Below are 12,832 nucleotides of genomic sequence, written 5' to 3'. Positions count from 1 at the left end.
ATTCCAACTCCTCCTTGATTCAATTCCTCCTCCTCAATTCAATTCCGGATTAGTAAACATGTATATATAAGTAAATATGGATATATGTATACACAATAATTCTTTCCGAAGATCTTTAATAATAACCTAGTTTTATTAAATCAAATATGAAGTTATTTTATGTATATAAAGACGATAGTCTAAAATATACGAGAAGGAGAATTCGAACTTGATTGCAAAGGGGAATAAATCAAATATATGGACTTTATTTTTTTTTATTTTTATAGTACAAGCAATAATCTAAACTAGATGAGAGAGAGTTTCTCACACACATGCACACAACTAAGATGCTATGGGAGTTCGAATCTGAGACATCTGGTCTGCAAGTCAATGGTATTTTCTACTAAACTATACCTCGTTGGCATATGGAGTTTAACATTTAAATGCATCGTAGGTGAAACCAACATTTATATGGTACAAGTGATCATATTGATGAAAATGTCATAATATACACACCAATCCCGAATCACATGAAAATTCAGTTTATACCTTATACTTCACATAAATTCGATCACACCACCATCGATCATCTTAAAATCAGACACAAAAATTATAAACCTGATTAACCAAATCTGAGAAACCCAAAGTCTCTCTCTTAATTAATCAAACAGTACCCTAATATATCCTAGCTAGTAAGCTAAAGTAAAAGTGGTAATTTACAAGATATACGTACGCATTGATGATGAGAAGAACCACCAATCCCCACAGCCCAAAAGAAGCATTAAACTTTTTGTTGCACCCAACATTCCCCTAGCTAGGCATACTATTATAATTGAATGATTGGAATTGGAACCCAACTTCCATTTTCAACCCCACAACCTTTTTTCCCCTCTTTTTCTTTGCTTTCTTTTCTTTTATTTTCTTATCTTCTTCCTACGCTCTACTTGGGTAGATAGAAAAGGAACCAAATTCCTCGGTCTTGTCAAAGGCAGCTGCATATATATAAAGTGATCAATAATTTTGTTTTTTGTTTTTATAAATTATCTTTCGATATTCACCGCCGGTATATGATATGCAGGTTGTTTTTGCTTAATATAATCAAGGCTGTGGTGGTGGTGTTGGTGGCAACGCACAAGCTGTGAAGGCCATGAAATGCGTGGCCTCAGCTTTCCAGCTATGCTCAATGTCCTCTGCAATCCTTCTTGCATCAAGAGAAGCGCCCAGTAGGCCACGTTGTGTAAGCCCCACTGAGTACAATCCACATTCCCCTTTCCATCCGTTTGGGAAGGGCTTCCGAGGCAATCCATTTTTTTCTGAAAACATGTTTGTTTCCTGAGAAAATAAAAATAACAAAAAGAAAGTTTCCTAAGTCTTAACCCAAGTTAACTTCTAGAAGATTAGTTTTAGTAGTTAATCAAACAAAGTTGTCATTAGTACGTACCTTTAACCAAGATGTTACATTACTTTTGTACCCCGTTGCGAAAATGACAGCATCGAAATGCTCTACTTTCCCATCTATAAACTCCACAGTTTGATGTTCTAGTTGCTTTATTGCCTTGCAAACCTACATGGGCAATAGTCTGATTAGCCATTAATCTATCTATAAAGTCACGCGACATAGGACTAATTAAACTTATTAAGCGCGCAATTATAATAAATATAAGTACCCTGATGTGGCCAGTTTTGATCTTAGCAAGTGTGCCAATGTCCAAAACAGGTGTCTTGCCAGTCATGCTCTTGAGCTCAAGAGGGCCACGCTCCGGGCGGTTGATGCCAAACTGGGCAGTGTCACCAAACATGAGGCGTGAGACAAGAAGCAAAAAATGATCCACAAGGCGCATGGGGAACCACTTGAGCAACCATATGGACAATCCAAAAGTTGATATTCCCAGTATCTCTTGCGGCAAGATGTGCACCTACAAACAATTGATATTTTACGAACAAAATTCAGAAAGAATTTTCTAAAAGTATTGAAAAAAACAAAACAAATAAAAATATGATAGAGTGTGTAATGAGCTACAGTACCACCACTGGCTGCTGATTCTCTGCAAAAGAACATTTTGTACGTGGGAAAGCTAGCGAGCTACCACATCATAGATTATATATGGCATGAGATTTTGTGTTTTTCTGACCCGTGTTGATTGCGCATGCAAACGAATTCCAAGAAAGTGAGAGAGAAGAATGACTTCTTCTTTTGTTAGAAGACAAGCTAGCTTAGCATATTGTCCACAACATCTACCACTAATCATCCAAAACTAATTGTGCATGTGTGTTAAAAGAAGAAACTTTTAAAGTATACCAAAATCACTTTTTTATGAGACCAAGTTTAAATTAATTAGGTTTTTTTCTAAAACAAAATTTGAAAAGTAGTCATACTAGGTTTGGCTATTATCATATCTAGCTAGAGGCACTCTGAATTGGAATCAAATATTACCTTTTAAAGAAATTATAGAGAACCTTAACTCACAATAACTAGAAAAGTATTGAGATTGAAACCATATAAAGGGAGAGGACGAGAATTTGAAGTCTTGTCATCACTAGGTAAATGCTCTATCACTGAAGCTGTATTACCCAACGCGATATTAATAATGAAAAGAATTGAGATTATTTATGAGATGGAAAAGAAAAAAGTAAAATTGGGTTAATGGCAGGCAACGCAGAGTTTGAGTATGCTCACCGAATCTTTTACAACGAGGGAAGGGCTTGCATTGTAGTTGCAGAGATCCAAACACACCTCCATGCCTGAATTCCCACATCCAACCACCAAAACCTTCTTTCCCCTAAACAACTCACCACTCTTGTAAGAGCTGGTGTGAAGAATAGGCCCCCCAAACTCATCCACCCCTTCAAATTCCGGCACAACCTCCTCAGCATTTTCACCGGTGGCAACAATCAGCCATTGACAAACATACTCAGTCTCCTCATTTTTCAACCCCAAAGTCTTAACAAACCAAAGCCCACATCTGCTATCAAACCTTGCACTCACCACTGTCATATTGAAAACAGGCTTCAAATCAAAGTGTTCAGCATAAGCATTTAGGTAAGCCAGAAACTGCTGTTTGGTTGGGTAAGTGGGAAAATCTGAAGGGAAGGGCATGAGTATGAGTTCACAGAACTGCTTGGGGAGATGAAGGCGGAGGCGGTCGTAGGTCTTAAGCTGCCATAACGAAGCTATGCAGTTAGCCCTTTCAAGGATCAAGCTGGGAATACCTTTTTCTTTGAGACAAGCAGCAGCAGCTAAACCAGAAGGGCCAGCTCCAACTACGACCGGCCCAGGAACAAATATAAGCCTTCTTGTAGTTTTAGCGGCCATCTTCGCTTCAAAATGATCATGAAGTCTTTTGCCTTCCAATTCTTTCAAATAGTCCATAAAATCAGCAATATATAGTGCTTAAAAGTTGATCAAGTACTAATTGTACTTCACACCTTGAAGTAATAGCACTAGTAATTAAAGAAGAAAAAGCTGATTAATTAGGGTGACCAATGATCAATGAGATTAGGCTGAAGAGAATATTGGCAAGTACAAAGAGATGGGTCTTGTCCAATATGCGCAATGAGGGTTTGGTGGTTTTGTTTTTGTTCAAATGGAGGGAGAGGCAAAGAGATGGAGAGTTAAGAAGTTAGGGACAACACTGTTGCTAAACAAAGGCAGACTGAGTGGGAGGACAAATAGGGGAGGGAGGTATTCACAAAGGGATTGAATTGGGGCCAATATATATACACATATATGGTAGGCATATAGCAGGCTCAGTGGTAAAATTGTGTATATATATATATATATGAATTGGGACATATGATATCTATGTTAGTAATAGTAACTAACCAACAACAACCTTCTGCCTCTTCACCCACTTCATCACAGAGAGAGAGAGAGAGAGAGAGAGAGAGCAAACATTCTAGTTACAAGGACGAGTGGAGAGAGAGAGAGAGAGAGAGAGAGAGAGAGCAAACATTCTAGTTACAAGGACAAGTATATACTCTAGCTAGCTAGGATGTTATTGATACGATGACACAGTACTTACTGATTCAATCAAAGGACATAGTGGACGGTGCTGATTGATGACATGAACATCACATGGTCCACCAATATATACATGTATTAACTTTTATTTTGAAATGGATATTTTTGGGATGCTAAGCATCGAAAATGGTTGTTCAATAGTTCAATAAATTGATCTTTTTTAGTATCTATTGAATTGAACTGTAGTTTTACTTGCAATGACATAGTTCAATAGCTTCAAATCAATAGTTATATCTACTTACACGTTATTTTTACACTAAAATTTGTATCATTGCAATATTCTCAAAGAGATTTTTAAAAAGAGACCAATTTTAAATATATTTAAAAAAAAGTAATTTAATTAAATTTTTTTTTTTATTGCGTTCAACTATTGAAGAATCATTGTAGATGCTCTTAAGAATATAATACATTAATTACTGTATTTTTTTAAAAATTATAATTACATCTATTGTAATAAACTAAATCACATCATTGCAAGTTGCAAGTGAGATTTCACATCATTACAAGACACTTATTTATTTATTTTTTTTTTTTGGCGAAAGGCCCCACAAGACACTTTGGTGGATGAAGAATCTCTCTTTGAGCAAATATTGGCCCAACTGATATTTCCATGGAGACTATAGTTCCTAACCGTCCAATCATAACGCTTTCTTGGGTATTGGAATTTGGAACCATACGTGAAGCGTGATGCTCTTTTTGACCATCTTATATTCCAAATAGAGCTTAGAGATTTAAGATGGCTGGTGATAGAGAATACAAAACTAGCTGCGAAAAAATACCCCTATGCATATAATGGTGTACCATTATATAATTTCTCCAAACTTTTGGTGAAAGAATCTGTGGGATTCTAAGTGAGAATCAAACTAGACTATTTCACATTTGAAGTTACAATTGTCTTGTCACGATTGCAATGGGCCACTATATTATATATGTTGCCATAATTTGGAGGCAGAAGGCCGAATGCCATCCAAGTATACACAATTCAAATGCCCCACGATTTTGGAGAATCTCTTTTCCATCTTGTTTGTTTTCTTTTAATAGACCTAAAACCAAACATATAACCAAGAGTATCTCTCCCTTCTCCCAGATTCTTTCCTTGAATTTGATTACTCGCTTACAATTGCCCACTCTCTGTTTTTTTTTTTTTCCTTTCTCTTTTCTTGGATTGGAATTAATTTCCAAGATGAGGCTATTGTGTATGTGATTGGATGTGTCAACAAGCTAGGCAATGTTACCGGGTCAACTTATAAATCCAAAGTACATCGAATTGTCAATTTCTCATTGTTATTTCCACTTAAGCAGCTAGCATATACAAGAATAAATATTTCAGGCCATCATCATGATTGATATCTGACATATTTTAGGAGACGAATCGAGAATCTATATGCCTGAAAATCAATGATCCCATTGTACGTAACCCATGTAGTACTCGTATAAAGTTTCAAATTTCAAATTGATGTGAAAAGACTCATTTCTGATAAGTAAATTAAACATGCGTGTTACCAAAATAAATTAAGGAGGTATCGTAGTGGTATTGGTAAGGATATTCTGTTAGCAAATTCCCTAATGACTGTTTTATCAAATTTATTATTTGAAGTCTTAGTGAGTTTTTATGTTAATTGAACGGTAATCCTGGCTAATTTGCTAGATAAGGTACACTTACTTACAAAAGTCAACTCTAAACATCCTTGATTAGTTTATACAAAGAAGGCACCACTAGATTTGACTAATCTCATATGCCTGAGGTATTATTGGGTTTGTTAGAATCATGTTTTGCTCTCTTAATATTCCCCATTAAGATTTTAGTGCATGTTTCTTAATTATAAAACAACTTTACCAGAAGCTTGTTTCTTAATTATAAACTAAGTGTACACACTAGCTAGTGATCCCTTTTCATACTCAAATGAAAAGGCTCAACACCTACCTGAAGAATGAAAAGCATTCTCTTTTTAGGTAAAGACTTTGAGACTAGTATCAAAAAGATTACTGTAAAAACACATATTGTCGTTGATTAATAAGCTCATCAACTTCATTTAATCCAGCGCGGCACTCGTGTTCATTTGTAATTAAATCTCTAGCTATAGTCTTTACGAGTTAGTTAACAAATGTGGGGTATTAAATAAAGATTAATAGGAATGTCATGCATGTATGCATCTAATTATTAAAGCTTAATGTAATATTATATATAAGCAAAGTAGGTAAATGAAAGTTTGCAATTTGCAAGGGCCAGTTTACTTGTTAATTATAAGATAATCTTATTTCTTGGAGGGAAGGATCAATACCATTCTCTTTTCTTTCTTTTCTTTCTTTTTTTTCTTTTCTTTTCTTCCTTTAATTGGTTTCTTGCTTATCTTTTTCATATATTATACTCGCCCGATTGTAAGAATATATCAGAAAGTAAAGCAGCTGAGTTGACACAATGAAAGATGGCACCTGACCTGGGTGCTGATTACCAGAAAATAATATTTCCAGAACGAGACTGGGCATTTAATTCCATACATACGTATATAGATAGTATACTTAGTGTATGAATATGCATACCGCTAAAACATCCCGTTACTATATCGTACATTTATTTAATTAAGCTTAACTTTGTTAATCATTTGAGGTCTCCAAATTGTAATATGACAATATACATGTGGAGAATAGATATTGCTGGACTAATCATACTCATCAGTAATATTTGAGTGTTTAAGTTTGCGAATCAAGTTGACGTACGTGTGTTTCTTCATATTTGATCAATTTATGAATTCAGACGTGCAAAACTGCAGAATGAATATGTAATGCAGCAGAGACTGTGATGAGTCTGCAAATGGGACTAATGATTTTGGATTTTAAATTGCGGGGGTGCAAGCAAAGTGACCAGTGCGGTCAAAATCTTTTCATTGAGGTACGTGTGTTATTAATCCCAACAACTTTAACTAAAATTAACAAGCACTTAATTCACTTTTGATTCAGCTCAAAAGGCAGAAAAATTATTAGAGGTCGAATATTTTAAGGGAAAGTATATATGCATAATACCTACTTAGCATGCAAATACTAGCTAGGCTTTTCAATGATCATGCTTGTGGTGGTGAATGCTATTATCTCTCTAACATCAACATGGTGATTCATTTTCCTCCAACCAAATTCGTTTTCGAATATACTAGTCTCTCTCCACATTCCACAACCACAACCAAAGTCCGTATATAGCAAACTTTATATATTTAGAAGATTCTGCGGTCCTAGCTAGTTGGGCACTTCATATCTGCCAAATGGACTAGGGTGCTGCTGTTAATTACCAAATTAATCTATAAAAAACCGCATTTCTTTTCCTTCACGCGGATACGATTCCCTCAAAAGACACTGCTAATTGGATATATAATCCTAGCAACATGTATTAATTATCTGGCTAATTAAAAAGCTAACTAGATGCCCTCCTATGACTGTCATAGTTCATGATCATTCATGTGTTCATATGGTTTTTGTTTAGCACAAGTCACCTGTTCATTTGCTTAATTGTCTTTCCACTCTCGTTCTATATATAAAAACGAACAAAAGAGCCTTCCTGATGAGACCAGTCTTGACCTAATCTAAGATGAGAGGAAATTTATAAAAAAATAAAACAAAACAAAACAAATTTGATAGTGATATAGATTCTATCATGTTGCTGTGTAGCATCATGGACTGGTATACGGTCCAAATAACTGGAATGCGGGTATTGGTTGGATTATGGGCCTAATAACATGAGAAAGCAATGCAAAAGCCAAAATGTGATGGATGATGTTTATGGAGTGGGCCACAAAACCATTCTTGATTTCATTCACACTACTTTACTTGAATTCAAGCTTACATATAGCTAAGTTATGAGAATAATTAAGGGTCCATGTCCATATATTTTATCCGGTGGATATCATATGCAAATTACAATGTGGTACCTTCTTTTTTTCTTTTTCTTTTTCTTTTTCAGAAACAAGTTTCAATAAAACTTATTACAGGCAGAAAGCCCACTACATATGAGGGGTTATATTGAAGGATTACCGTGACGGGATTTAATCTAACAATTCAATAATAACTTTGTATTGGGTAGCTAGGACCTTTTCATTATAAGTTATAACCCCTCATTTTAATTTCCCTGCATAAAGTCCACAAAAAGCATAAAGTCCCCTAAATACATAAAACCCACAAAAGCGCCATAAAAATCAAAACCTAGCCGGATAACAATAGTGATGCCACCACCGAGAAGCCAAAACCCACATATCGACCAACACAACCAAAACGCCCTCTCAAAACAAAAGCACATAAACACAAAGACAGCCACACAATAATCACCCACTCCACCAAAATTGAAAAGATTGTACCTAATATCAGTTTCTTAATATACAATTAACTATTAATCTAGTGATACGATCTTAAAAGAAGACTCAAATTCAGCATCAAATATTGGGCTAGTTAGTAGCATTGAGTTTGTTCGTTTGTTTTTGTTTTTCATTAGTGTTGGTTTATCAGAATATTGAACATGTATGATTGGCAATCGATCAAAAGAAACCAAAAGAATAAACAACACTGTTCGTTTTCCAGGTCAATTTTTAATTATTCTTCTTTACCTACTAACTCTTTTCGCATTTTATAATCACATGCATAATTAGCCCAAATGCCACATCGCTCTTTTTTCTTAAACTTTTGCTGATTTTCTCGTTTCTCTGAGACACGATTTAATTAAAAATGGTTTAGTGGTGGACAAATTAACCTAAATACATGGCCCCTTTTTCCCCATCCTGAGAGACAAGACAACAATGCCTTTCATCGGATTGGTAAGGGACAGGTGTCACCCTCTTTTCCCTGTCCTGTGGGTACGTTTGTCCGCCAAAATTATAGTATATTCCCTTACAAAAACAAACATGACGAGAAAAATAAAAATTTATTTATTTATTCTGGGTTAAAAATATACCCATACATACAGTAGAATATATAGTTGGTGAACTCACTGAGATACCACACGTGGTGGACCTACATGGTCACGGGTTCAACGTCCACCATGATAGTGTGTGCCAGTGCAGCACCACATTTGGCCTCACCGCTGTCTCATCTCATGTGAACGCTTTAGGAGGAGGAAGATCAAAAAGTTGATGCATTGGGAAGCCAACACGTGTCCTTTCCACTTCGCTCTCCCCACGTGGTTTCACGAGTCGAGGGACTGGTCCCCACCCAAAAGTCGGGGAAAGAAGAAAGATGAAAGGTAGGGACGACTTGGTTGAAGGAGACTGGGACCCACAACCATTTTTCTTATTGTAAACAAAGTCGGGTGGCCCACTTCATCATGGAGTTTAATTTCTCCCAGCGCATGACACGAGTCTCCGAAAGCCCAATCAGGGTTTGGGCTTGGATGGGCCCCATAATGTAAACCCTCTCGCGTAAATCCCTCGTCAGCATCGGAGCTTGACCCAATTTGAATATGAATTGGAAGCGTAATTAATCACGAGTCTCCGGCATTGACAAGAATCCTGGCTAATCATTGGCTATCGTGTTTGACTTTAAACTAATCTTAATTACTTGATAATTACATTTGGTAATTAATTTAGGGTCCTTCCTTCACATACGTTGCGCCTGTGTATTTTTGGCACTCTTTATTACGATCCACTGAGAGTGAGGGCACAGCAAGCGTGCAAATGTGACATATTTGGTAGGGTATGCTTACAGAGAGGGTGATGCCCCGCCTTATTAATGATGGGCACGTCTTGTGTGCCTCTCCGTATTTTACTGTGTGCCTCTCTGTAATTTTACTGTGCCCCTCTTGGGTCTGAAGGGTCATCCTTCAATGGGATTGAACTCCATGCTAGACCTAGGGTCCCTTTTACACACGCCATTGGCGGTTACCAATTGTAATTGCATGTAGAGTTCATAGCATATTAGTGGGTGAAAGTCGTTCGATTCGCTCGCTTTTTGGAGAATAACTTACATGTAATGGGATGCAACTGTAATGATATTCCAAGTCTATCACATATTGTTATATTCAAAAGTTAAAACATATGATAATAAGTGATTGACTCAGAATAACGCCATAATGATAACTCGATATAAATAAGTTTTTCTCCGCTTGTAGACGAATGTTCTTAGCACTTCCTCTTGGATACAATTGTAGTTCGCTGGTGCCAGCAGGGCTGCCAACAGTGGAATTTAAATCAGCCGACTTGGCAATTGGGGAGTGGGAAATAGATTATAGAATAGTCGGTATGCTCACCGCGAGGCCAAACTCAGTACAGCCCGTGCTTGCAATCAAAACGATATCTATTTGAAAGAAGCCCTTTTTGCTGCCTCAGTGAATAAAAGAGAGTCAAACACCATATTTTCCTCAGGAGGAGCTAACTAATCCTGAGGACCTGCTTCTACTTTTCATGTATGAATCATCTTATTCATGTGTCTCTAATCTATCTAACTTTAATGTGTTATTGGCTTATTGCTGAATTTATTACCCAATAGTCAACGACACTTGGCTGAAGAGTAATGCTACCGTTTGAATGGTTATAATCAATGCAATTTTATTGCATGAAATTAAACTAAAACAGTAAAATCTCACTTGCAATTGTGTGATTTAATTCATTGCAATAGACGGTACTAAGTGAATGTAGTAATATCTAACTCATGGGTATGAACTTCTTATGGATGGGCGAATTTCATACATTCATGAGAGAAAATGACATTTGTTTGTTCTTATTTCCAACTTTCTCAAATAAGATAATAAACATATTCCATTCTACTATCTCGGAATTAGACATGCGAATTTAATTCCCAATAAATTCATTTCAAAATCTAAACCGACATAATGTGGACATATATATATTATTTACACATAAATATTTTTTATTTTTTCGGTTACATTGGAGGCAAGAAACTCCTTGTGATTTCGAACCTAAATGCCATGGGAGGAAGGGGGAATCCACCACCTTTGTGGTGGGAACCATAAACACTATTGTTAACTCATAATTGAATTATTTTCTTTTGTTATACATAATAACTATATTTTTAAAATAAAGGATAAATAAAAAGGAACTAATACCAAAAGCCAAATCTTGTGAAAGTACAAAATCATAACTAAAAACTAAAAGCCACCCTCTAACAACGAGAATGGATAAGGCGGTGGTGCAGGGATAGGTTCCTCTGTGAGATAACCCACTTCCGCACCAACATTTCTATTCCCATACCCGTACCCGGAATTAATACTATTCCCGATCACATGACCCGACACCGTCGGGTTCATATTATACGGGTCTTGCACAGCCCGAACCCGATCCACGACCCGCCTCTGCGTCCCCCACTCTCGCGCCGTCGACGTCTCTGGAGACGTGGAATAAAAACTCTCCATCTCAAAACCCGGTTCGGGAGATGACGAAATTACCCCTACGGTTCCGTCATCCTCATCTTCGGTCTTGACGGAGTTGGTGGCCCCCATGCCCGACGAAGACGACGACGTTGAGGTTATCATCATAACCTGCCGCTTCTTCTCCCCCAACTGCGCCCTGAACGTACGATCCCTCTCGAGCATAATACGTGGCAAAATCTCAGGGTCCTCCGCGACTTTGTGCAGAAAAGCCATCATTTGCTGGGGTCGTCTCTCTGTTGCCTCCAATCTCTTGTTCATGTTCTCCATTTCTTCTTCCAACGCCTTCTGCTCCTGCTTCAACCTCGCAATCTCCATCACTATCTCTTCGTCGTCAAGCTCCTCGTGCTTCCCCTGTAATAAGCACGTGCTCGAATTCGAATTCGAATTCGAATACGAATTCTTACCCATGTGCTTTCTCCTCACCACGTTCCTCAGCAAATGCGTTTGGCCCCGCAGAAAACACTCGTTCGCAAATTCCCACCTATCTGGATCGACCTTACGAAATCCCTGCACATATGATCAAAATTGAGAAATGGGTTTTCATTTTCACCGATAATTAATCAAATCAGTGTACAATTCTATGTGTTATATGCTCACATATGTGTTAAGCTGGCGAACAAAGCTGGAGAAATTGTTGTGCTTGAAGTAAGCGGGTAAGAGCCTCTGAGAGAAGTCTAAAGGGTCGACGACGATGAAGCTGTTGTTGGCTCGGCCCCAAGTGATTAACTTGTCCGTCGTCGGATCGTTGACCATCTGGTAAGTCTTCATAACGAACGGCGCGATGACGTTGTTGTTCTCCTCCATCATCATCCCATACAGACTGTCTTTTTCCCCTTTTCCTTCGCTTTCTCCTTCTCTTTCTCTTTCTGTTTCTCACACACACACTCTCACTCTCTGCAACTCTCTGTGTCTCGTGTGTATTTTGAGAGCCTTATCGGAATCGACTTTTCTTTTTTCTTCTTTTAGAATGTTGAAGTACCACCGTAATATATAACGGATGAGCGCAAACAGTGACACTGGCTAATGTGGCACATGACCATACGTTTCTGATATTCATTGGCGAGAATTATGGGACCCACTGGGCTCCGCTTTTATCACACGTCATGGTTAGATATTTATCAAACTCCAGGGGAAAGAGATGCTTCAACGCGCGTTTTGGGGGGCGTGGTATTCAGATTCAGTACAAGTTTTGTTTGTTTAATTAGTGACGTGGTCCCCGGGGTAGCTGACAACTGTAGTTAGTCCTAGACGACAGGGTGGGTATAGTCGACATTAGATTGGATTAGCACACTCTCACATGATAATTATTTAATCAGTCTCAAGATCATGTTCAGGGTTGTGGCCTAACAAGGTTAATAACTCTTAACTCTATTAGCCTATGATGTGTGAAAGTGCTGACACTTGGTTCTCCATTTCTTCATGAATAAAGTATGAACTCGGCCAGCTAGCTAGCTGGCTAGTGGATTTGAAAG

General features: G+C 37.5%; 2 protein-coding genes across 2 annotated transcripts; both read right to left on the bottom strand.

Annotated features, from left to right (window-relative positions):
• Positions 1-468: 468 nt before the first annotated feature.
• Positions 469-3,532, bottom strand: LOC117633631 (indole-3-pyruvate monooxygenase YUCCA2). Its single transcript, XM_034367292.1, has 4 exons — positions 2,657-3,532; positions 1,647-1,895; positions 1,421-1,543; positions 469-1,311 (listed from the first exon to the last, which is right to left on the bottom strand). The coding sequence occupies exons 1-4, from the start codon at positions 3,347-3,349 to the stop codon at positions 1,078-1,080; spliced, it is 1,299 nt and encodes a 432-aa protein (XP_034223183.1). The 5' UTR covers positions 3,350-3,532; the 3' UTR covers positions 469-1,077.
• Positions 3,533-10,955: 7,423 nt separating this feature from the next.
• Positions 10,956-12,320, bottom strand: LOC117633634 (heat stress transcription factor C-1). Its single transcript, XM_034367297.1, has 2 exons — positions 11,958-12,320; positions 10,956-11,867 (listed from the first exon to the last, which is right to left on the bottom strand). Exons 1-2 carry the CDS (start codon positions 12,168-12,170, stop codon positions 11,079-11,081), a joined length of 1,002 nt encoding a protein of 333 aa, XP_034223188.1. The 5' UTR covers positions 12,171-12,320; the 3' UTR covers positions 10,956-11,078.
• Between the last annotated feature and the right edge of the window lie 512 nt (positions 12,321-12,832).

This window comes from Prunus dulcis, chromosome 7 (assembly GCF_902201215.1).
Source record: "Prunus dulcis chromosome 7, ALMONDv2, whole genome shotgun sequence".
Classification (NCBI taxonomy): domain Eukaryota; kingdom Viridiplantae; phylum Streptophyta; class Magnoliopsida; order Rosales; family Rosaceae; genus Prunus; species Prunus dulcis.
This window is presented reverse-complemented; position numbering and strand designations above follow the sequence as displayed.

Excerpts from the sequence above, each read along its gene's own strand:
- LOC117633631 (XM_034367292.1), bottom strand. The coding sequence starts at position 3,349 with ATGGACTATTTGAAAGAATTGGAAGGCAAAAGACTTCATGATCATTTT. Across the intron at positions 1,544-1,646 it reads TCAAAACTGGCCACATCAGG|GTTTGCAAGGCAATAAAGCA; the intron begins GTACTTATATTT and ends TTGCCCATGTAG. Across the intron at positions 1,312-1,420 it reads ATGTAACATCTTGGTTAAAG|GAAACAAACATGTTTTCAGA; the intron begins GTACGTACTAAT and ends TTATTTTCTCAG.
- LOC117633634 (XM_034367297.1), bottom strand. The coding sequence starts at position 12,170 with ATGATGATGGAGGAGAACAACAACGTCATCGCGCCGTTCGTTATGAAG. Across the intron at positions 11,868-11,957 it reads TTCGCCAGCTTAACACATAT|GGATTTCGTAAGGTCGATCC; the intron begins GTGAGCATATAA and ends TCATATGTGCAG.